This window comes from Acanthaster planci, linkage group LG14 (genome assembly GCF_054643075.1).
Source record: "Acanthaster planci isolate LZ-2023a linkage group LG14, COTS_SCS, whole genome shotgun sequence".
NCBI lineage: Eukaryota > Metazoa > Echinodermata > Asteroidea > Valvatida > Acanthasteridae > Acanthaster > Acanthaster planci.
This window is the reverse complement of record NC_141790.1, coordinates 8,928,531-8,953,606: the sequence shown is the minus strand read 5'-3', so window position 1 is coordinate 8,953,606 and position 25,076 is coordinate 8,928,531. Positions and strand designations below refer to the sequence as shown.

Below are 25,076 nucleotides of genomic sequence, written 5' to 3'. Positions count from 1 at the left end.
AAAAGTTCCCTTGACTTACAAGCTGCCGGGCGGTGTTTTATGATTTTGACATTCGTAGTCACCATACTTTTATAGGAAAAAAAATCACCCAAGAAATGCATCTCTTGTAAGTCAGAAGGCAATCAAGCGTGGCCGGGCACTTTAAAAAAAACGCCATTGTTATGTTTATTGTGGTGTGGCATAACAGCTTCTTTGTTCGCCCTCAGCCCTGCCAGGAAGGACAAAAAAGGGGTGGGCTGGGCGACCCTTTCATCGGCCAGGCTGGCCTAGAGTGTTGTGGTATTTCATGCCATTGTACTTTACAATAGGAGGATTACAGCTTATGGTGACTCCTAGCAGTCAGTCCGGTCCCCATCTGAGGCCGCCCGGCTGTGTGGATCAGAAGAATGTGGGCCATATGGGGTCTACCGGCGGCGCTAAGTGGTTAACTTCAATACACACAAAAATAAGTGTTCAGACAATGAGTGAGCAAGTTGACACCGAAATGCCATCACTTGTGCCAGCCTCCCTGGAGATCAGCAACTGTTCTGGTCATCCAGTGGTTAAGTTTTGACTGGCAGCCCGGATGCATTTTATTTTCATGAATGGGTTACCAGCCACAGTCAACAAGCAGTTGACAAGTGGTCAGTCTTCTGAACTTGGCCCTCAATAACGTTTACCTCGACTTGGAATGCCTCCTCTTTCCACTGGAGTCAGGTGCCAACATTCGCTCCAAATACAAGGTACCCTGCATTCCAGTGCTTCAATATCTTCCAATGTTGCCAAATCCCCAGACTCTTTCAAAGCAAATGAACTCTACACGAGTATTACAAATGTGAATCCAGTTTATTTACAAAAAAAAGAGAGTGGCATTTCAGAAATTTCCAGTTCAGTTTGATCTAATTTGTACAAAACAAAACTGGTATTCTCATTTTCAATGGTGAACCGGAGTCTTCAATAATCGTGTCATCATAAGAGAAGACATGTCTACTTTTACATGTACTCGTAATTCCTGTGATCACCTGGCTTATAGATACATCCATATACAAGATTACAGTATACCCAGAGAGACCACGATGCTTGCAGAAATGCTGCACCGACTGATGTTGACAAAACCACCTCGTCGTGGCTTTAAGTTTGATCAGCAACAATACGTCAACCATCGTTGATTTGCCCCGGTACCCAGGACATTTGTTTAAGCATGGCCACAAGGCAAAATCAATCCATGGTTGGCCCATTTGTATAAAGTATGCAATTGACACCATGCTGCCAGCCGTAGATACATGTACTGCTTGTCGAAAAATAACAAGGTCGTACTCTGTGGCAGGTCTGACACCCAGATATTGTTGCTGGCAGAGCTGTATATGTAGAGAATAGCACCAGCTTCAGATTTTGAAAACAGAATGGCTGTTCACTGCACCTACGGTAGAGCTGCTGTATACCGACTGTCCAAGTGCACCCACGCATTATTTCCAACAATGGTAACACTCATGTCATAACTCTCTATATATGGCTCTGGTTGCTAGGTGAAACAGCTCCCTCTTTGGTGTGCACAGAGCCAATAGGCTCCCGCCCTGATGTGCAGTGATCATGCAACCCAATTCGTCGCAACCCATGTACAGGTACACATGATTTTCCAATGAAAAGTTGTACTTTAATATAAGATCACACGACTCTGAGGAAATGCAGAGTGTAATAATTGTTGCAGTTACTGGCAGATGTTTTCCCTTTCCAAAATAAAATGTACACATGCCAAAAACAGAAGTCAGTGGCATTGCACGTTCAACAAGCTCGAAGGTGGGAAACCCTTCCTTTTCATTTCATACAAAATTAGTGAAGAACTGAACAAATTGATTACAGGCTACGGTTTCTGCTGTCAAATGATTACAGATTGGTGTAGGAATTTGTATCATTAAATACCCCTCATCATTTTAGAAACAGTTCATAGCAGGGGTGAAATTTGTCAGGATTTCTCCTGATATCAGGATTTTTCAAACAATCTCCTTTACAATCCAAAAAAATTCTGAGTTTACAATGAAGGTATTTTTTGACATATACATGTAGAAGTCGATCAAGGGAGAAGAAAATGGGTGTTATAAGAGGTGTCCTCAGGCAAACACAAATGTACAGTCAAACACATATAAGAAGAGCACTGATATACAAAGTCATGTTTACAGGAAATGTTTAGGTCTTAAGTCTTTGTTTCCCATCGCTGATAATACAAGGTAATCTGTGAAGTCCCAAGGACCTTCTTGTAGCGATGTTCCACTGTTTACCGTGGACCCTACGCTACTGCGGGGCTGTCAAAACATCTTGTGATTATTATTTGGATATTTCATTTTTCTCCAATCTCGCCCTGGTCGTAGGTGAGACAGAAGTGATTAGATATGTACACTGGACTTGGATTCTGCCAAATGCCTTCTCAGGCTCTTCAGCATACAAGAGCAGAAGTTGACGGCAACAATTTAGCGTAATAGGATTTTTCAAGCATACCAAAAGTTAAAATAGTGGTAATTTTTTACAGCTGAGATCTGGTACCAATTTCTCAGACCTGCTATTAAAAATACAGACATCTGCTAAGCCGAGAAAAAGTTTGCTTAAGAAAAGCAGGGGTTCGGCCAAAGTACCATGCATTGCATACTTTGTTTAGCTGGTGCCCAGCCAATTTTTGCTAAGCATGTCAATTTCCTCAGCAGTAAAATCTGCTTTAATGTATGGCTTTGAGGAGGTCCCCAGCCCCCAAGAAGTGTTCTTTCAGGAATATTAAAAGAGTACAGGTTGTGGGCCCTTGAGGGCGCTGTTTCCATCTCATAAAAAGGCTAAGGTAAACTGAAGTTCAAGCAACGACTACAGTTAACTCTAGTTCGACCACTGCCACCTTGACAATGGATGGTTAAGGCCATTTAGTCGACCATTTGGAATCAGGCACTGGGGAACGGTTGCCCCTCATATGGTCATAAATAACTGATCTAATTTATAAGTACAGAGGGAACCATTCACATTCAACAGTTATATCATTGACTATAAACAGTGCGAGAGTTGTAGCCAACGGCAAAGTGTGGGTGACGAGATTTTTACAAACTAGTTCATCTGGGCTCATTCCAGTGTGACTGCACTGCAAGTGGGCATTGATAAAAAGTAGATGACCGGTGGTCAACGTACAGTCTGCCCCCAAACGTACTCCTGCTTAGGCCTCTGGGCACTGAAATCATGACACTGGCATCACATCTGCTCACCATGCCCAAATTTTCATCTGAATGGACACAAAAATGATATCATCCCCTTCTGTTTGCGGAAAAGTGGCACGGAAGTGCAGGCACCTTTGTGGTGAATGTCACCTTTGTTGGCCATTAGAGGGCTCGGTGGAGCAAATAGCCAGTAAAAAATACCGTACGTCCCTATCGTCTCTCTGTCTCTGTCCCTCACTATAGGGCTACTTTGCGGCCCTCGATGCTGATGGAGATGGCGCGGGGATTCTTGTTCCGGCTCCGCGCCTTGGCATCCTTGAATCGCTTCAAGTGTTTGTCGAGTTTAGTCGGTTCTTTCTTGCTGCTCTGTTGAGGAAAACAACGGCACCAATTTTTTTTATCCGCTGAAATGGCTTGCCAAGTTTTACAACAAAGATGATTAACAGAGACTTTTGAACATGAAGAGTGCGAAGATTCTGATATAAGCAGACTAAAAAAAATATGTCTCCAAACTATAAATCTCAAAACAGGCGAATGGGTGTTCAGCTGTGTACACATTCACTCAATAATGGCTTGTTCAGAGAATGTTGCAGTAAGTGGCATTAACATGGAGTAATTCTTCAGGCAACTTTTCATCATGCGGAAACACATAACTATTCACCAGAGCATCTGCAAATAGTCTTTTACACTGGGAACCTCCAAAATCCTCCACTGTGCACGATGCCAACCACCCATTCTTTCTACCCTAACTATTAAGGGACACCAAGCCCCGTGCAAAGAAATGGCTGGGCCCTGCCTTCTCCTCAAACCTACAAACTCCTACAAAATCTCCTTGTGGATTTTGAAGGACATGGGAATTGAGGGTTAAAATACCCTACCTCTTATTCCCCATAATGCCTGAAACTGCCCCCATTGTGTAGATTTGCATATTTTCAATAAATACAACACAACATAATATCAAATACAAGGGCTAGTGATAAAGTACCGAGGCTTTGCGTCGCAGCCATCTTGCAGGGCACTTCTTTTGTTCCACAGGAAAGCCTCTTTTGTGCATACCCCGTAGAACAAAAGCACTGGCCTTCAAGATGGCAACCATGCAAACCCGGAGTGAAGACAGTTTTTATCAGTTTAATACCTTTGAGAATTCTTTCTCCACGTTCCATTTGGGCCGGACCACATAGTCCTTGGTGGATGGAAGGGGCACGCGGGCCCTGCCTACCCAGCCCTTGTCACCAGGTCTCAAGGCCCTGCAACCCACAAACAGACAATAAGAACATCAAATAATCAGGATGCTGCCCCAAAAAAAGAAAAACATGGGAAAAAGATGATGACAATCACTAGTTTGCCAGATAGTACGTCGGAATAGACTCTCTTCCATTGAGGAGTCTGGTTCACACTTCAGGCGAATATGAAAGCAAAGTGAATTTGATGTCAAAGAATATGAAAGCAAAGTGAATTTGACGTCAAAGAATATGAAAGCAAAGTGAATTTGACGTCAAAGAATATGAATGCAAAGTGAATTTGACGTCAAAGAATATGGAAGCAAAGTGAATTTGACGTCAAAGAATATGGAAGCAAAGTGAATTTGACGTCAAAGAATATGAAAGCAAAGTGAATTTGACGTAAAAAAAAACAAGATTTCCAGCAAAAATTCGCTCAAATTCAAATGCGTTCAAGTTTTGCAAAATCGCAGGGTGAATACTTGATGTGACGTCACCAAGTCACATCTGTGTTGACCTTCCCACCTGGTAGGGACCTAGCCTTGAACAGTTACCAGCTTGCTGCTGAGTGTTTGTCCTGGTCCCTTCCCCCTTGCCCCAGGAAAACTGTTGACCCCCCCTCTCTATGTCTCATTAACCACCCACCTTTCTTCTCCTGTTAGTGCCGTCTCGATGCTCTTGGGTTTGGCCGTGGAGCCGTCCGTGGAACTATTTACGAAACGAGAGAAAAGGGGAACGCAGCTAAGACAGGGAATGTTCTTCCAGTGTGGTGAGCTTTCAGCCACAGTTCAATGTTCGGTCTACACTCTGGCTTTGGCTGCCGTTGGGAGGTGCCGTGAGTCACACAGTATCGTTGCCATACAGCATGCAGAAAACACATAGAGCAGCAAAACACAGGACACAAAGTATCCAGCGACCAAGAGTAAAGATGGTCGTATCAAATGCCTGACCACTAGAGGACCTAAGCGTGACATCGTTTTGAACCAGGAAGCGTTGTGCAAACGAAATGGAGTATTTGCGCGTTGGTTCACACGGTGGTTCTCGCACTGATGCCTTTAACACAGACAACTGTGAGCGTAACGTAGTTACTTCAGTGCTCCATAGGACATTGTGTCTTCTTAATATTGATGTGCGCCTACATTTTTAGGAACGTGGGCACACGAGTTGGGTACCAATCTTAGTAATGAAGTCTCTACAGGTCAAGTCTGAATGGTACACAGACCAGATATGCATTGGCCACTGAGAATGAAACCACCTGAGATATGACGAAAAAAGCTACGACTTTTGCAGGGTCCAAGTTTCATGGCTTCGCTTATCACAGACTTCGGTAAACAACCAACAATCCACGCTTGCAGTGCTGGTACAAAATTCAAGACCAACCCCAGTAAGCACGGAATCCTCAGTATCACGATTTATGCATGCGTATTACCCAAGTTTCTCCGCTAACCGGTGAAATACACTATTGGCGTGGGAGTTTTAGCTACTGTTAGGCAAGAAATTGGGCTCGGGCCTGATCAAATTCTCTTGGTTGGTGCGAGGCATCCGTGCATGCCGGTCACCCACCTTAACCGTCTCTTCTTCACTGCCGAGAGCTGCGCCAAATCTCTCGCTTGCCGCCCTCCCTTGGGACATGGGAAGTGAAAATTGGCCTCCACCCCAAAGATCGGTCTGGACCAATCATCTGTGTTGAAAAACAAACAACAGGTGTTAACTGACCAATCACAGACAGGGGCAATCTCAATATTATGTGCATGTTCCAGCACTTGATTTGTGCAGTGAGAGATTGGAAATGGCAGCCAATGAGAATGGCCCTTCTGAACCAAAGACCCAATCAGAACGACCCTTCTGAACCCAACAACCAATCAAAATGTCCATTCTGAACGCATGAGCCAATCATATGGCATTTATGAACTCACAAGCCAATTAGAATGGCCCCTCAGATCTAAAAAAAGCCAATCAGAATCGCCCTTCAGAACCCAAGATCCTAATAAGGAAAAGTGTGCTTATTAAATCCTACTCACTGATCAGCCTGCCAGCTAAATCCCGACAGTGCCGGAGTTCTTTGGGATGTTTGTACAGGCACATAACAGCTTTGCCAATGCCGCTGGTTTTCAACATGTGCTGGTCGATCGGCGGAAACTGTGAAGTTGGGAATATGAGAACAAAAGATCAGTGTCGAACTGCAAAAATTATCTAACTGCTTCAGAGCAGAACCTGAACCAAGCTACATAACATCACACGGCATTCTGACTGGTTGACTTTTTTCCAAAAAGCAAAGTATGTCCCTTTTGAAGCCCAAGAAAATGGCAGAGAAGTTGTACTTTGCCAGTGCTTACGACGAAATAGTAGAAAACCTGTGCATTCCTAATGCTTGTATAAGGGCCATTTCTATCGACACGATGTAATTCCAAGCTAGTTCTGCTGCTGAATGGATGGCTGGGCAAGTAGGGTGAGGGGGGGAGGGGCAGGGGCAGGGGCAGGGAGGGGGGTAATAGGGCGCCACCTTACCTCCCTGAGTACTTTGAGAAGGCTCTCCCTGACGTGCAGGTTGGGCAGACTGTGGTCCGGCAGGGGCATGAGCCACTCCTTCATGACCCGCAGGATGCCGCAGTCCAGGAATGCTATCTGCAGGTCTTGCCTATTGTAAAACACACCAAGAAGTCAGGGGATTTGACGGGGAGGTGAATGCGCGTGCGTGAGCAAGCTGTCAGGTTTTAAGACGAAAAAATGCGCATTTGCCTTGCCGGTCAAAACAAAGCAGTTCAAGATATCCGCATAAAATTTTGCAAGTGTGGGTACGTTGTTAGATCACTTTTGTACTGGTTGACAACAGGTTGATTGACTTTACTCGAACCTACTGCGGTCAGACTGTCCAGGTCTAATACATGGAACAGGACCAGGGGCATGGTTGCATTGCCAGTTTTCAATAGCCTAGCTTAGTCGTTAGGTAGAGAGCCAATCACCAGCTGTGCGAAATTGCGTTACTATCGACGAAAACAGTAAAACAATGGAAAATGGGTGGGACCGTTTGATTTCGTTGAACATGGGTTGTTCCAATACATGGGCATTGCAAGGGGAGGCAAAGGGCGGACACTTGTCGCACTTGTAAAATGAAAAGGGAAAAAAGCAGAACTTAGGGGGGAAAAAAGAGATGAAAGGCTTGAAATAAAATAAAAACCCTCAAAACTGAGCCCCTCCAATGTCAATGATTTATCACTCCGTAGCTGATAAGTGTTTGACCCCACACTGGAAAGCCCCCCCTCAAGAAAAGTGGTTCCCCTCCTGACAAAAAATAGTGGCGCCCATGTTCCAACAAGATTGTACGCAACGCACAGCTAATCAACAAACTTCAGTTCCCACCCAAATTTGCTCATGGGTGAGCCAGGTGACAGTACTTTTCTTGATAATTTACAGGGCTTTAAATAACAACTTCCAGTTTCCATTTTCCTTTGTATGTTCTACAAACATTCACAATGAGCAAGCTCGGTATTCCAACAGTGCACCCCCAGTACGAGGCTATTTGGGAACAGCTACATGCACAAACGATAGTCTGTCCAATCAGCAAAGCCAAACACCGACTCACGTGCGCTCTGTTCCCAAAAGACCTTGGCTTTTTAAAATACCGGACTGGCTCAATCGAGGAAACAATTTCCCATTTCAAAGATTTCAATTGCTTGTCACAGCCAAAAACATGAACCTCGTAAATTCAAAACACACTCCACTGTGGGTGCGTTACCTCTTTTTTTTTGTGGGGGGTGGTTGATTTTTAATCCCACTGTGCTCTTTTGACTGCCGTCGGAACTTACTTTCTTAGTTGGGACATTACGGATGGCAACATCGTTAATTTCTTGGTGGCTGCTTTCCTCATCTGGTTCAACATGCGATCCTCCTACCGTGGCAGGGGAGGAAAAAATGCCAAGTGGTTACGTGTCAAGGCGCATACACGAGAAGGGGATCAATACGACGCCCTCATGCAAGTCACGCCCACTTCAGAATTGCAACAAAATATTTTACTGGTCTCCAGCGACCGTTATGAGTTGAGAGGAGCTGTCCCCTCTAGGCATGCACTGCAGAGGGTACCCTGGGGTACCCTGGGGTACCCAGCTGTTTAGTCAAGATTAGGGTCTTGAAGCCCAGGGAAAAAAGTGGCATGATTGAGTCTGCACAGCAGAAGACTGCAACAATCAACGTCCACGTGTTTCATGAACACTAGCAGGGCGCCCTCGGTGACCCAAGCAATTCGACATACATCCACAGCTGTCGCAGCGGAAGGCAATGGTACTGCGCACAGTATGAATGGGTATCAGGCAACCTTTCAAGCTTTGAAAAATGGCAAGAAGTACGACAAACATACGGAGCTGGCACCAAATCTTGGATCGCCACTAGCACAGCCGTGCCATCAATCCACAAAAGATTGTACCACACCGCAAAATCTACCCTTAGCAGGACTTGTATTATTTTGCATGAAAAACAAGCCTCACCGTGCAACTGACGCATGACCAAAGACTTCCCTACTGCAGTGCTGGCCGGTCTTCGGGAAAACTGTGTCACGTGGTACTCTGATAATTGCATTTTTTTATTTACTGCCTTCGAGTTTTGTTTTAATAATAGATACCCTATGAATCCCGTCCAAAACCAATACTGGGCTGGAACCTGATGGGACACTTTTTTAGTATCTGCTGAAAAATTGAAGGCCGGTTTCGACTTTAGTGAAAGTTAAAATGAAATGCAACTATGTGACGTCAGGTCAAATATTCGCACTGTTAATTCCAAAAATTGAAAACAAATCAACTCAAGCGAAAGTCACTGCAAGCGTTTCATGGCATTATATTTGCTTTTGCTTTGCATTCCGAAGTCTGGAATGGGTTTAAAACTGGGGTAAGTCTGAGCGACAACGAACTGTCAACCATTGGTTAATTTTTTGACTGGTACCCAGCACATATGTGTTGTGCACAGGTTACCAGGAAAAATCGACTAGTGGTCACCAAGTGGTCGTCGCTCAAGCCAAAAACAGAGCAAGCCTGTTTGATGGGTTGAAGACAAGGACGGCATGGGAGGAAGGGGGGGTCTGACAAACATTGGCCGTGTCCGAACTACATGGCTACAATTCAAAATTACATGGGACGCTATGGGTAGTGGCTTCAGCCACCGTCACAGACTCATGCATAACTTCAAGTCGCAGCCGAGTAACTCCTACAGGGGCCGATAGATGGACTCACTTTAGCTGCCTCCTCCATCTGTTTGATCATGGCCACGATGATGTCGTCGTTGTCGTTAATGATGTCGCCGCCCCGGCGCCGCTTCCGCCTCATCTGGTTCTCCGCTTTCTTCCGCTCCATCATCAGGTCAAACTGGTACACGACGTCCCTGTCGTTTGCAAGTGAAAAGGACACAAAATTGATTCATCAAGCAACAAGTCCTAATGCAAGTCAAGTCACGAGTCTAGTCACAAGTCCTTTCTGAAGTCCAGTCACAAGTCCTTTCTGAAGTCTAGTCACAAGTCCTTTCTGAAGTCTAGTCACAAGTCCTTTCTGAAGTCCAGTCACAAGTCCTTTCTGAAGTCCAGTCACAAGTCCTTTCTGAAGTCTAGTCACAAGTCCTTTCTGAAGTCCAGTCACAAGTCCTTTCTGAAGTCTAGTCACAAGTCCTTTCTGAAGTCCAGTCACAAGTCCTTTCTGAAGTCCAGTCACAAGTCCTTTCTGAAGTCCAGTCACAAGTCCTTTCTGAAGTCCAGTCACAAGTCCTTTTTGAAGTCCAGTCACAACTCCTTTCACAAGCTCTTCAAGTGACTTGGCTTTAAGATTGAATGATGTGTGATGGACTTGCACGGACCTCTTATGGGCTTGACTCCAACACAGGGGTTTTGTTCACCAAAGGCTGATCGGATTTTTTATCTTCGAAGTGATCAGGTATATTTTTATCTCGCCTCTCCTCATTTTGTTCCCTGTTTTGAGAGTTTTTAACAATACACCAGTTCAGTGTTCTAACTCCACAGGAGAGTAACAAGCTTGGAAAGGTTTCGCTTGAGAATGAACACAGTTTATAAATGCACACAAAATTGTAAGAAGTTGTCGGAGCAGCCGTGCCCGTAAAGTAAGACTTTTTCTCCACGCGGAGACTTTTGTCACTGGGTCAGTTCTCTGGTCATGCCTGAACCTGTACGACTGTTTTACGGCAGCTAATACATCTCCCAGATCCCCTCTCTATCTGCATTTCGTTATGCTGCCGAGGAAGAACAGTAATACCAGTCACAACCCAAACAGCCGACCAGTCAGCACAAGTCTGTAAAAATAGAGATCCAGTTCCTGGTAGCGATCATGGGCTCCTTGCGGTGACTGATCTTTCAACACTCCTTACTCTGCAGCGGTTGGGGTCTAGCAAATGGGAGTCTACAGGCTCGTGGTGTATGCCTGGGGTGAGGATTACGTGGAATCTTTGCCAAGTTGGCCCATTGGAATAAAGTTATGACCATATTTGGTGATTTAGGAAAACTTTCATCACAGCTCCGTTGACTGAATTCACAATGGTTTTACCCAGTCAAAAAATAGATAACCACTGTTTGCACAAAGCACCTTCAAACATCGTACTGTCCAAACCAGTTTTTACTTCTGGACAGGAGCTTACATTTGGTCGGTGCCCTGCTGGGATCTTGCTGACATACTTTCATTGAGTAAGTTCCACTTTATACTTGGTTTTCATGTTGTACAGCTCATTTGGAAAACAGTAGTGGCCAGTATTTCTTCAAAATGTTGGCGGGTGATTTTTGAAGGACTGATTTTTGTCATTGTTCTTAAGCTCTTTTGACAAGGAGTGCCCTGTAGGACAACGCCACCATTACACCCCCCCTGCATACGTTGAGGAAAGGATTTTCTTAGAGTGGCAAAACTACCACGTTTTTTACACTTCCAATGAAAACAAGTATTTTGGACTAGTCTGTATTGTTGTAACACATAGTAATGTGTACGAAATATGTATGAGACATGTTTCCTTTAGGGTCGCGTCCGACTTATGGCCGGCGACCGTTTAGACCTGGTTTGAAAAGGGCCCCCCCGGTAGCCCGACCTGTATAATGCCTGCCCGGTATTCAGGCTACTCCAGGCCGGTATCAGGCCTGTGTGCACATCGGCATTTCAAAGTCCCTGATGAAAGGCTTCCCCCACCATGCTTCCACAGATGAATAGGGGTCTAAGCGGATTAGTGTAAACATTGTATAGAGCTGAAGGATTGAAAACCACAAGCAGGTTCCTTCTGGGATAGATTACATGTACCAGTACTTGCAAACAATAGACCCCAGGATGGAGAAGTTCAAGATCAACCAGTCCAGCATCCCAGGCCGGTAGCCAGGCCGGTATGAAAGGGGTTTTTGCAACAGGGCGAGCTTACCAGGGGGCCCTTTTCAAACCGGGTCTGAATGGTCGCCGGCCCTTACCCTTTGGACTTCCTGTCATCATCGACCCCTTCGTCCGAGTCAGAGTCCTCCGCCATCGCACCCTGTTGCCCCTGCCCAGGCTCCGCCTGCTCCCCCTCTGGTAGCTCCTCTCCCTCCATCTCTTCGGCCGCCCCCTCCTGATCGAGGGGATCTTCCAGGCCCATGTCAGCATCGTTGTCTTCGTCATCTTCCTCATCACTGGAGACAACGGCTGTTGCCCAAACAATTACACAAATTTGAAGGCTCCACAGGGCTGATCAATATTTGTATTTTGGAATTGGACATTCAGAGGTGAAATTCAATGAAATAAAATGGGGAAATGTTCGAACCGGTTGGTTAAAGCACTGCATTCTAAAAGCCTGTTTCGAGATATTTTGAGCAAACTTACGGGCAAACTGATGCATATGCCCAACTGCATTGCCACAAAACTTCTTTCCCTTTCGGATTTATTTTTTTGAGTGTGAGAGATTGTCACACAATCTCGCTAGGACTGAGGGAATAAATCAAAGATTAGGATCCAAACATCAGCTGGACTCCGAGCTGCCTCCTCCAGCTTGCGAATGTTCCCAGTTGATGCATATTTTGTTCCTGTTTATGCGGAATTTGGTGTATACATCTGAAGGCTCTTCCTAACAAAACACTGGCACCGTACTTCACCCATAACCGGGCACGCCTCCGACTCGTTCTGTGCTTACCTGTCCGCTTCTTTTTCACTGGCTGCTCAATCTCTTCTTTTTCAAATCCCTACAAAGAAGGAAAAGAGAGAGATAAAAAGTACACTTTAGCCAAAGAAGTTGCCTTTTGAACAAGGTTAACAACTTCTCTCTGGCAAACCAGATTTTTTTACAAGGATGCTCCTTTGCCAAGTAAGTACTTAATCCTAGCTTTTTTGGGTATTTTGGCTCGAAACCCTGTCACGGACGTCTGTTTGCATCGGCAGTCAAAGTGGCTTGCCCTCCCAATGTAACAAGATCCACTAGGTGAACCATCAAAGAGGCCGAACAGACGGGTCGTCTGTGGCTGCCAGCCACTTACAGGATTCAGCAGTGGCATTGGTCAATGGGACCAGCTCCCGTTGTCTGAGCATGGGCAGCTTACTCCGCGCAACACTCGGCGCAACAAAAATACACTAGGCTTTTACACCTGTCGCACTTTGCTGGGCCTGCAAAAGGATTAGGGTTAAACCGAGCCAAATTCTAAAATAACAAGATGCAAGGAAGAGAGACAACCTCTGCATGATCTAATTGAATTCACACCTCGAATTCTTCGTCATCTTCTTCATCGCTCGAACCAAAAATGTCGGCGATGAGCTCTCCAACTCCCGCTCTGGAAACGAAACATGCACAAATGAACGTTCATTAATTTCCTGCAAAGTGTTACACACTGGAAAGGAACTTCTCTTGTGAAACCTCGTCACTTACTGGCAGAACAAACTCAGCCACGGGTGTCTGCGTGCACATGGCACTGTCTCAAACGGCCCGTCATCGGACCTTTCAAAACCGTTGATACAGGTTCAGTGCTGCTAGTTTAAAGTAGGCTGGTGCTCTTCAAACTGAGGTCCTGTGGCACACAAACCTCATCCTGAAGCTCTTACCCACGGATGTGTATAATAAAATCTGGACTCGCAATGCCTTTAATCAGCTTATAGAGATCATTGAATCCACTTGCGGCCATTTTACCGAGCCGAATACAAAGCTTTCCTGGCAATGCCAGCTTTAGTTCTTCCTGACGTCAACGGAAGGGAGCCAACCCACGCTTTTGTGTTCGGCTCAGTAAAATGGCCACTGGTTGGCTTCTTTTTCATACAAAGGCGTTGCAAGCCCAGGTTTTTTATATACGTCCGTGCTCTGACCACACAGCGGGGGCACCATAGCAAGTTTCTTCAGCATTAATTATTTGACCGGTTACGAGACTTAGGAAACTGAAAGTGGACTCTAGACAACTGTATCAAGCAGTTTTGCTCCATCTCTGCCGTCACATTTGCTGAAAAGTTGACCAGTCCTTCAAATCTAACACGGCCAATGTAACGACAAAGGTTACATAAAGTTACAAAGCAGCAAGGCCCATTCTTTTTTCATTTATGAAAACTTTTACTTAAATTGCATGGTATCAGAATTTGCATTAACTATTAACTGTAGTAGAATGTCTGATTAAGAACAGGTCCCTAATACATGATGTCAAAGAGTGATTCACTGGTCCTCTGTACTTACTCTTCTTCGTTGCTCTGCTCTCCACTGTCCAGGGTTTCGACGGGGGGGGCGAGTGGACTCGGGGGCTGCTCCACCTCCCCCCGCCCCGACGTAGTCCTCTTCCTCACCCCTTTCTGCCACCCCCTCCTCCCCTTCCAACACCTCCTCACCCCCTTCCAATGCTTCCCCGGCCCCTTCATACACCTCCTCGGCCCCTTCATACACCTCTCCGTCCCCCTCTGCCATCTCCCCAACCCCTTCCGTTTCATCTTCACCCCCCTTCCGCCATCTCCCCAACCCCTTCCGTTTCATCTTCGGCCCCTTCCGCCATCATCCCCCAACCCCTTCTGTTTCATCTTCACCCCCTTCCGCCATCTCCCCAACCCCTTCTGTTTCATCTTCGGCTCCTTCCACCATCTCCCCAACCCCCTTCTGTTTCATCTTCGGCCCCTTCTCCGCCATCTCCCCACAACCCCTTCTGTTTCATCTTCGGCCCCTTCCACCATCTCCCCAACCCCTTCTGTTTCATCTTCGGCCCCTTCTGCCATCCCATCTACCACTTCTTCGTCGTCCACATAGGCCGCTTCTGTCCCATCAACTTCCTCCCGTTGCTGCCCTTCGTCCTCGCTATGGATGTATGGTTCTGCCTCGATATCGTATGGCTCTGAAAAGAACAGATTTTTGGCATTGTCGCTTGGTTAACCCTTCATTTTAGTGCAGGATTGACCATCTCTGAGCTGAGAGACTCAACAGATTGTACTGCCGCTACGATTCTGTCCAAGTGCTGCTGCATGCTTCATGCTGCTTGCTTGATAAACCTGACGCAAAATGACAAGACCTATGTCATGAAGTAATTGAATTGTGGTGGCAAGTTTCTGTGCTTTGTTATAATGTATCGACAAGTTCCTCAAACGAGCTTACCATCGGCATCCGAGGCTGCTTGTCTCTCTGGGTCTGGACTTTCTGGCCCCATCATATCTGGGTCGGGTTCATAGGTTTCTTGTCGGGCATGATGATAATCCTGCTCTTCATCTTCCAGGTACCTTATCCCTGTTTCCGCGACGTCATCCTCTGCTCCAAGCTCCCCATAGCCTTCCTCCTCTGGAGGGGCTTCTGTCTCCGATTCGCCCATGTCCTCTCCATGCTCCGTCTCCCTGTACTCATACTCCTGCGCCTCATACTGCTCGCTTGGCGGTCCTTCGCTTCCCCTGTCCTCCTCATACTCCTGCGGTTCGGCCTCGCTGTCGTACTCTCCCTCCACCGGTGCTAATTCGGCATTTTCATTGTACTCCTCGTCAGATTCCGCTTGTGGCCTCTCCTCGTCAGCTTCCTGTTCATCCTCCGAGCTGTACACCTCCCGTCCCTCCTCTGGGTAGTCCTCAGCTGGTTCATACTCCCCTTCCTCCACATCTTCCCCCTCCGCCACTTCCTGGGGTTCTGCCTCGGCGTCACTCTCCGCATCCCTCTCATCTTCCTCGTCTGAGCCACGCCTGTATGCCTCATCGTCATCACTGCGCCTCGCCTCCACTTGCTCCTCCTCCTCGTACTCATTCTCCCCAACCTCCTGATACTCATCCCCGCCTTCCCCCTCCTCGCCCTGCTCCCCATCCTCCTCCTCCTCTAATCTCTCCTCCTGATCCTCCTCGGCAATTCTGTCCTCCTCTTCGCTCTCCCTCTCTTCGTCCTCCTCGCGATAGCCCTCTGCTTCCCCTTCATCCTCCTCGGGCTCCGCCTCTTGCTCGCTGTCCCTCGGCTCCCTGTCTTCCTCTCCTTCGCTTTCCACCTCCCCTTCCGAGCTGGCGTTTTCCTCATCTCCCTGACCAGCTTCGCCGTCGGATATGTATTCCCCTTCCTAACATTTTATCGGCAAAACAAGCAAACAATCTCAAGAATCAAGGCCCGTTTCAAGATCAGGATTCTGTGTTGCATGACACAACCACAGAAGAAAGAGGTGACTTTGGCATTCCATTTCCTAAAATGGACATCAAAGTAAAAGGTTGAGATGGGTCTGGGAAGGAGGAATGGGATCAAGACAGGGCAAACGATGCAGCTCCAAGTAGATTATAGGAACCTCATGGGTGCCCAGATGCCTGGTATGAGAATCCTCTTTGGGAGTTTCTCACCTAAAAACTTGCACATTCTGACAACAGCTTTCTGATAAAAGACACTACAATCAACAATCCTAAGTAGAATTTTGAAAACCAAATGCCTTGCACTCAAATAGTCCTAAGACCAGTCAATCAGTCGGTCTGGATGATCGGTAAAAGTGTGGTCAAGATCTGCCGCTTTCCCACCATCAGCTGATCACCTTTTCTTTCTCATTCAAGGTTTTGAAAGTAGTTTGGACAAGAAGGAGGAAACAGTGCCTTCTTTCTCACAGTATGGACTTAAAAGTGCAGTGCGATCAAACCGCCCAACTTTCTTCTGTGGCATAGGGCAGGGCAATTTGCAGGTGACTGTACAATGGTTTTCTTTACGAATGATGGTTCTGAAATTACCTGACCACCACAAAAAAATAACTGGTTTCAGTTCAACTGCCTTACTGCTTCTGGGGAGTCAGGTTGGTGTATGGGCACCATCCTTGCCTTCCACCTCTGTGTCCGGGGCTCGAATCCTGCCCAGGCTGACGTGTGGATAGGGCGCCAAGTCCTAATATGTACCTGTTTCTGTGGGATTTCCCCAGAGTATTTGTCTGCGGTTTTCCTCTCACCTCGTAAACCGAACTTCTCTTCGTTTTCTTCCTCCCAAAGGGTCCCTGGGAAATAACTGACAGAGCTTTACCCAGGTTAAGTAAAGAACAATTAAAATGGACAAACTCACCTCTAGATCTTCGGCGGCTCTTTCGCCCACACTGGCTGCTCTCTCCTCGTTGTCTTCTTCACCGGCTGGGATGAAGTCTCCCGTCTCCTCGTCACTGTGCTCATCTTGGACTGGAGTGCTGCCTGCCTCACTCCCTACACGGTCACAGACAGAGCAATCCATGAGGCAAAGTGAAGCAATAAACTGGTTTCTTGTTCTTGCTGCATCCTTCCCCCTCTATATTTTTAAAAACCTGACCCCGTTGGGCTCTGTCTGGGCGCTCTGCTTGATGCAACAGAATGCAACCCAGCTGAAATGAGAACCCTGCCGAATGCAACAGATTGCTTAAAAATGCATTGATTAATTAATTAATTTAATAGAATAGAAAGTAGGTTTGCGGTAGAACCACGGACGTATCTCTTTTGTGAGTATTTGCGGTTCTGAAAAGAACCGGTGGTACTCGACGTTTCGAGCAGTTTGCTCCGCTCGTCATCAGGAGAAACTCAGGAGAAACTTCTCCTGATGACGAGCAGAGCATACTGCTCGAAACGTCGAGTACCACTGGTTCTTTTCAGAACCGCAAATACTCAACAAAGAGATACGTCCATGGTGCTACCGCAAACCTACTTTTTATTAATTAATTTTGTCGTTTTTGTGGCTCTGAGCAGCGCACTGCATTTAACACCAGCCTTGGCCCTTTCAAGTTTTGGAGTGCGCTCTGCCACTTGCATTCACTGCTAAATGCAACAATATGCTTGCACAACAACTTTTCTACACTGGTACATAATAGATTCGGTAGCACAGGGGTTCATGCAATTTTGAAGATGTATTTTGACATTTTACTCATTTGTAACAAATATGTTGTCATGGATTCACAGGAGAGAATGTTGTATTGTGACACAACTTTTGTTCTTCTTACATTGACATTATTTCTATGAAAGTTTTACTTGCCAAAAATATTGAAATGATGCAAATCTGACACTGAAAAACATTTCCAATGTCAAGGACCAGTTTCACGGTGAGGCCAAAATAAAAAGGACTCTGGTTTCTGGTTGGGGGCTGGCTCCAAAAGTGGTGCAGCAATGCACCCCCCCCCCCATTTTTTTCCCTTGAAATGATTTCCATGCCATCATTTCCATGATTTCCAACTGACAACTTGATTTTTGAAGCAATGTTGTAAGTTTTCTTTTCACTTACACAACAGGCTTCTATCGTCTGGGCAAGCTTGCGCTCATAAATGATGTCATCCGAAAAAAGAGTGCCCAACTAAATGTATGGGGCCTACAGGGACGCCTTTGCTGTGCATATTACTCAACTCATCAAAAACATGTTAAAATTATGCAATAGCAGGATTTCGGTCGATCAAGCAAGGGAGGCAGCTTTTGGACATCGCACCAAATACTGTTTTCTTTTGCCGACGCACAGATCTATGGCGATGCGCTTGCTGCCCAGAAACCGGAGACTTTTTTATTTTGGCCTAATATGCGCATGATCAGTTGAAAACTTTTGCACATGCTTCAAGCTCATCAAGCGTTCATTCCAATATAGGCTCGCATTTCACAACACCTGTTCCTTTTACCTTGTCGACAACACAGGGCCAAGTAAATACTTCAAATTTTGAATATTGTGGGATCTTCATCATCATGAAACGTTTGTCAGTTTGTAGACTTTGTATACAATCAAGGAAATGGCATTAGGATACAACATTCTTTCCTACACAAGTTTGATTTCAGCACACTGAAAGGGACGATAAACCCCCTAGCTCGTTGAAAAAAGAATCAACAAACAACTGGCAAAAGAGTTGACACAACCTAGGCTGCCTGCATGTCCAATAAAGAATCAACATGATCAACCTACCTTGGAAAATTATGGCGCACAGACCACGATGTTAAAAAAATATGAGAGTTCACAAAGCGCAAAACATGACAAAGTTTTCCTCAGTTACACAATCCCCAAATATTTTCCCTTAGCCTTCGGCTCCGACTAAACCTTTAAAAAGTTCAGGGCTAGGCCTAATAGTCGAGGCGAACATCACAACTCGGGGACTGTCCTTGTGTTTGGAGAAGTCCCTTTATTCCTGGACAAAATCAATCCCCAGAAAGAGAGGATGTCCCTCTATCTGGGGACACATTTTTTTCACATGAGCATGGGGACCTACTATTGCCCTGGGGATCCTGCTAACTCTGACAGCTTTGAATATTACAAAGTACTACTTAGAAGTAAAATGTATTCAGTGCTGTCGCTTGTAAGAGGACACGACCCTATTGTTTTCTGAAGCCATAAAATACAATAGATAAGACAATGTACCATACAGTGCTCGGGCACTATGAATGCATGGCTTTATTGTTCTCCGTACAAGTGACGATAGAGGGTGCCCTAGCCAGAAGTAGTTATTTGTACCGCTAGATCCTTCAGGCTAAGACTACTGCTTAGAAATTTGTAGTACTGAGTACTGCGAGGCAAATCTTATGCAGAACTGTGAGGGTTAATGCCTTAATTGGATTCAGCAGAAGAAAACACTCAAGACTGTCGTTAAAAAAAAAAAAATCTACAGTTTACTTCTAGGATTACAAGCAGAAGCACTTGCCAATGTCACATAAAGGGTGGGGAAAAGACTGCATCAAAATAACTTTCCTGAAAATCAGTTCTTTGCGATACATTTAATCAAGTGACATGGCACAAAATTCATAAAAATAACTTTAGGTCTCAATATGAAATGGAAGATATGGAAGAAAAAAAAAATTGAAAACAGGTACATGTAGGCCTAGGCCTCGGCCTACGTGGATATTTTTGACCAGGCTAAGCTCACTTGGGAAGAATCTCCAACTAGTGTGGCACGGACTCTCATTCCCGATCCATCCTTAGCCACACATCCGTATGCGCAATTTCGTGTCGGCGTACTGAACATTTTAGGCGCACCCACTTATCATCGTGGGCGCAATTTCTTTTGCACACGAATATGATTCTTGACCTTCCGTTTTCTAAAAACCATTTATTGAATGATTTCACTCTCGTTATTCAAGTATTTTCCAGTCTTTTTGCCTTTATCCATTCAATCTAACGGGCTCGCTCTCTCAGTCGCCATCATCGTCTCGACGGCTGTTCCATGTCAAGATATGTAATAAACAGACTGAGCGATAAGATACTACATGTACCAATGGCTCTTCCAAAACTTTGGCAGCAGCTTAGATGTCTTGACATGGAAGAGGCGTCGAGACGATGAGGGGTCAAGTGACGTAATGTTTAACGACCTAATTTTAAAGATGGTGACTGTGAGAGTGAGTCCGTTAGATTGAATGGATAACGGCAAAAAAACTGGAAAATACCCGAATAACGAGAGTGAAATCATTCACTAAATAATTTTTAGAAAGCGGAAAGGTCAAGAATCATGTTCGTGTGCAAAAGAAATTGCGCCCACAATGATAAGTGGGTGCGCCGAAAATGTTCAATACGCCGACACGAAATTGCGCATACGGATGTGTGGCTAAGAATGGATCGGGAATGAGAGTCTGTGCCACACTAGTTGGGCTACCCGCCACCCTGCATGATCAATCTTATAGCCAGGTACAGGTCAAAGTGTCACACTCTTCTCAAGGAATTTTTCACCTTGTAAGTTGTACCCACGTAACCAGTCATTCCAATTTCCAGGGGTCGTCTTTTGTGTAGAGTGGCCCGTCCCTTTTAAAGGAGACATTCTCTCTTTCAGGGGCTGGTTTTGTACCCAAATAAAGGGACTTCTCCGAATACAGCGACAATCCCCAAGTGATATGCACCTCTTCTGTAATATGCATTTCCCAAGCCCATATCCCCTTGTCCGGAAACTGGGCTAAACAGGGCCTATGCCTCCGTAGCCTGCTTTAGTTTTTACACTTACAGGCCTACTTACCGCTATCGTAACTTTCGTCCATTGTTTCAGCAGGAGACGGCTTATGTGCTTGAACGAGTTTCGAGGAAGAGTCTAATTCGGTATCATCAGTTCGTCTGCGTAAAATTCTAGACTAAGGTCCCTCAGAAAAGTTACAATGCGGATATAAAAAGTCGCCAAAATGAAAGAACCTACACAATTAACAGATCAGCTTCCACTTTCTAGCGTGTGTCTTTAACAACCACTAGAGGGCGCTATATAACGTCTACGATCTAGTTGGAAAGTAGGTGTAGGTTCCCCCTGGATGCGGTTTTTCCCGCATCCTCGACCTACAGCGTCAGCGGTGTAAAACTGTGTACACGGTTGTCTTTACACGACCAGAAGAGTCATAAAATAAGAGGCAATCTTGACTCAGTGTAGGAGACCTCTATATTTTCGTTTCGCTCGTTTATGCCTTTTACCGTCTGACAGCAGATACACGCAATATTCGAGGGTTAGGGGTGCAAAAATTTCCGAAGAGTACCGGTGAAGCTAAATTTCGAGGGTAAAGCCAAAGACTCCTGTTTCATCTATCTCTCCTAACATTCAAAAGCAAAAATAATAATAATAGTAATAATAATAATAATAATAATATTGCTCAATTTCTGGAGGACAGTGTCCCCCATTGGCCTCCACCTCCCCCCATTCGTCAGTGCTTGCAGCAGGGTGAGTATCAGTTTTAAAAAAATACTTTAAAACTTGACTGTGGCCTCTTGAAATCTTCGTTTCACACAAGGTGAAAACATTCTTCGGAGATTTGCAGTTGTCACCTGTTTTAGCAGCTCAAAACATACATGAAATTGTGTACAGATACATAGATATAATGTCATGAAAGTAAGCATGGGTGGAGATCCCGGGGGTGGGGGCTTTTTTTTGGGGGGGGGCGACGATTACTAATATAATACCCCCTCCCCTTCTAACCACTGACTTTGCGCACCCTTAGCCTGCACCACCGCCTCTTCACTTGCCGGGGTCAGGATCTCACCTGGGACGGTGCCGAGCTGTCAGAGATCATCCCCCCCACACACACACAGTCCTCCCTTACACGGCTATACTTGTATTTCCTTTGTTCTCGTGCATGAACTGGAATAGAGGGGCTTGTAGGGTACTGGAACAATGGAAGGTGCCCCACAAGGCCAGTTTTGACCCTTGTGGGGTACTAAAGTGGTACCCCACAAGAATTTCACGAAATAGATATTTCAAATTTTACTCAAAAAGGAGGAATTTTCAAGTGCCATTCATCCGTCGCAAAATGAAGTATTTTGAATAAGGCACGTTCAGTCGAATTTCCAAACTAGGAAAATGAATCTGGTTCAAATGGGAGTGATATAAACATTTTTGCGTGTTGTGTGGGAGTTTTGTACACCCACACATGTGACAAGAAATCTACCCACGAAAGTAAAGACAGCAAAATTAATACTGACCCGTGCAAAATTTACCGAAGAGCGCCGGCGAACCTATGCATTGAAGGAGATTCGTAAAGTGCCTGGCATTTAGCCAACGAAAACCACAAATTAATGGATATATTAAGGGTAATCAAACCAACCCCTTTCCCGCTATGACGTCCCTCAATATCATCACCAACAAAGCGACCATACGCAAAGCCTCAACAAAAACATGAAGCGATAACAGTCCTCAGATTCGAAATCCACACAATACCTCAAATTCAAAAGTTATACTATTCATGGAGCCTATTTTGAAAATTAACTATACTTTTAAACAAAGATAACAGGAATAGTAGAGGGAACAAGGAGACATACAGGGTTATTTTTTATCAAATAGTCAATTTGCACGGCTAGCTTCAAACTTATGTAATAAATACCCATGTACAGGAGCAATGAATCAAGTCAAAACAATCTTTTTTGTTAGCAGCTCTGATCCCCTGCATGGTGTTGTTTTTCTTCCAAACCCAGGTGCTCCCCTGCAAATATGATAATAGTTCTTTCACTGTTTCTTTAATAACGAGTGTAGTTGTTGATCTCAGAGTGCATTATTACAGAAATTTTGAGAGGACCAATGAATCTCGGCTGTATCTAAAACTATGGTCCCGCCGGCTCCAGGCTGTTGACGACCCTCATCATGTTATACATACATGGACTTGACTCATTCCAGCTCAGGGTTCATCAAGTGCTTCCATGATGTGAATTCTTCATGCTTGGGAGCATTTTTGTGTGTGCAATTTTCTACTCTTCTTCGAGCTAGAAACTAGATGGCGTCCATAGTTGGAATGACTCGACTGAGTCACAATTTTTGGCGACTCGACTCGAGTCCGGATAGGTAAATGACTCGACCCAAGTCACTACGTTACAATGAGTCGACTCGAGTCATAAAAATTAGTGACTCGTTACAAGTCCGTCACTCACACTGAAAAGTACACTTGTTTAAAACATTTACAGTTTTCCATGTTCTTTTCTGAAAAATGACGGTGCTTTTGCTGTGACATCATTATAGGAATTCACTCCTCATTTTTAGGGGGTATTTCAGTTATGAACTCAATCTTGCTCATTGGATATATCTGCTAGAAAACTTCACTCGCTTGTCTATACCGTCACGAACTATAAAACGTCAATGAATCCCTTACGCAAAACAAAATTTAAGACAGCAAAATATCCCATACTCGGGTAACAAGTTTTGTGCGAAGCTGGTAGGGTGTCTGATTGAATTAAATCCGACTTGTGCCGATAAAAATGCGGTTCATCGGCACAAAAATCATCAGGATTCCAAAATGCTCTTTAAGTGGTACACAAAAAATTGAAAATCGAGTGAAACTTATACGGGACACAAAGAAGCACTTAAAAGGACTGCGTTTTGAAAACTTGCACTGTGTGCACGAGCCCGACCGGAAAACTGCAAAATTTGAGGCCAACACTGGAATATGTAGATCTAGAATGAAAATTTAAATTTTCTAAACTACCCTTGAGACCTTTCATTAGGCAGTCCCAGCGACTGTTGTACCCGGAATTTAAAAGCAAATATTGCGGTTTTAAAAACTGTATTATGATATGACTAGCTGCCTATAAAATAGGCACAATGCTCCATAAAAAAACAGTTTGAAAGCGATCCAAGACATGAAACAATATCTGAATGGAATATAGGAATATAATACTAAGTGTTGAACCCTGCTCCCAAATCAATGAAAATAAACATCGAGTGCAGAAAAATTAAATGTTCCGACTTCCTTTTTTCCCCTTTTGTAAAAAGTGAAACCAAACAGCAACAAATTCAATCGTCCTCGCTATCCTTTGAAGGGGTGAAGGAGATCGGATTCCACGGAAGGTTCTTGGGCTGATGCTAACATAAACTGTCAGCTGCACGAGCGAGGCTCGCTGCCAACAGCTAGCATGCAGATGGCATAACCATTCCAGCGACCTGGGAAACACGGACAAAATTGGGATCCCGAATTTTGAAAGAACTCATGTACGTGCGCGTAATGAAGACCCCCCTCTGTACTTCAATGTAACTTGGGGTTTTATCAAGTTTTGTATTTCCCTATGTGATTTCTGCAGATATGGACCACTGCAGTGCATTTTTGGTGTACACTTTCGGTTCACTTTTAATACACTTGCGGATCGGGGTGGCAACAGCGAGCATTGTGTCCCACAAAGGGGCATTTTTTTTAAAACTAATGAGAGAAGGGGCATTTGGGAGAAAATCCTTTCGTTAACCCTCCCTACCAGACACAAAAAGCCCAGAATTCAGTCTCACCCCTCAGAAAGGCCATGAAACGTTTAACATCAGGAAATTTCCAAATCTTCCCTCCAGCCGGAAAACAGTTGTAACTTAGACCCGGAAATTTGGTTCTCGACCCGCCCTTTATGGTATAAGGTTTGAATTCAAGTCTCGAGTGTCATATAGTCACCCTATCTCTTAGGGACTTTCTGTCTTGGCGTCGCTTCCGCCACCACAACCAGCACCGTTCGCGTCCTTTCTCTTCCTCACTTGCTTTTGGTCAAGTCGGAGGGCTCTTGAAGACACCCAAGGCGCCCACGGACTGGAAGCAGGACCTAGAGATAAAAAAGCAATCTGCGTGTATAACAATAACTCGACCTAAAGAAAGCCTGCGTGGCTGAATTCACACCCTTTTCATTTTGCATTTTCCACGAAATCGCTGATTTCCCCCCCCCCGTGCCCAACCTCCACAAGTGGAGAAAAATCCTATGCACCTTTTGACACACATTTGTCACATTCGGACGTGCCGTTTGGACGTTATCTAAAAAAAACTTTTTATGTAATTTGTTGAAAGACCTTGATTTTTTTAAATCGATGTCACAGGCAGGAAAAGTGCCGATTCAACTTTGTCATAATTGAGCCCTTAATGTAATCGCCATTGTTCATCGCCATCCTCTGTGTTGATCTTCTCGTCGTCAT

General features: G+C 45.1%; 1 protein-coding gene across 1 annotated transcript; it reads right to left on the bottom strand.

Annotated features, from left to right (window-relative positions):
* Positions 1–806: 806 nt before the first annotated feature.
* On the bottom strand, positions 807–20,906 carry iws1 (interacts with SUPT6H, CTD assembly factor 1). The gene is made up of 16 exons (XM_087145805.1): positions 20,691–20,906; positions 16,826–16,959; positions 14,927–15,857; positions 14,476–14,669; positions 14,027–14,307; positions 13,073–13,142; positions 12,512–12,560; positions 11,817–12,027; positions 9,607–9,754; positions 8,194–8,276; positions 6,896–7,025; positions 6,409–6,526; positions 5,951–6,068; positions 5,033–5,095; positions 4,303–4,414; positions 807–3,533 (listed from the first exon to the last, which is right to left on the bottom strand). Exons 1-16 carry the CDS (start codon positions 20,710–20,712, stop codon positions 3,405–3,407), a joined length of 2,793 nt encoding a protein of 930 aa, XP_087001931.1. The 5' UTR covers positions 20,713–20,906; the 3' UTR covers positions 807–3,404.
* Between the last annotated feature and the right edge of the window lie 4,170 nt (positions 20,907–25,076).

Bases quoted from the DNA above. Each gene is read 5' to 3' on its own strand.
- iws1 (XM_087145805.1), bottom strand. From the start codon at position 20,712: ATGGACGAAAGTTACGATAGCG. The intron at 14,670-14,926 runs GTAAGCTCGTTT...TGTTCTTTTCAG, and splicing joins AGCAGCCTCGGATGCCGATG to AGCCATACGATATCGAGGCA. The intron at 9,755-11,816 runs GTAAGGGCCGGC...TGCAAACGACAG, and splicing joins GATGACAGGAAGTCCAAAGG to GGACGTCGTGTACCAGTTTG.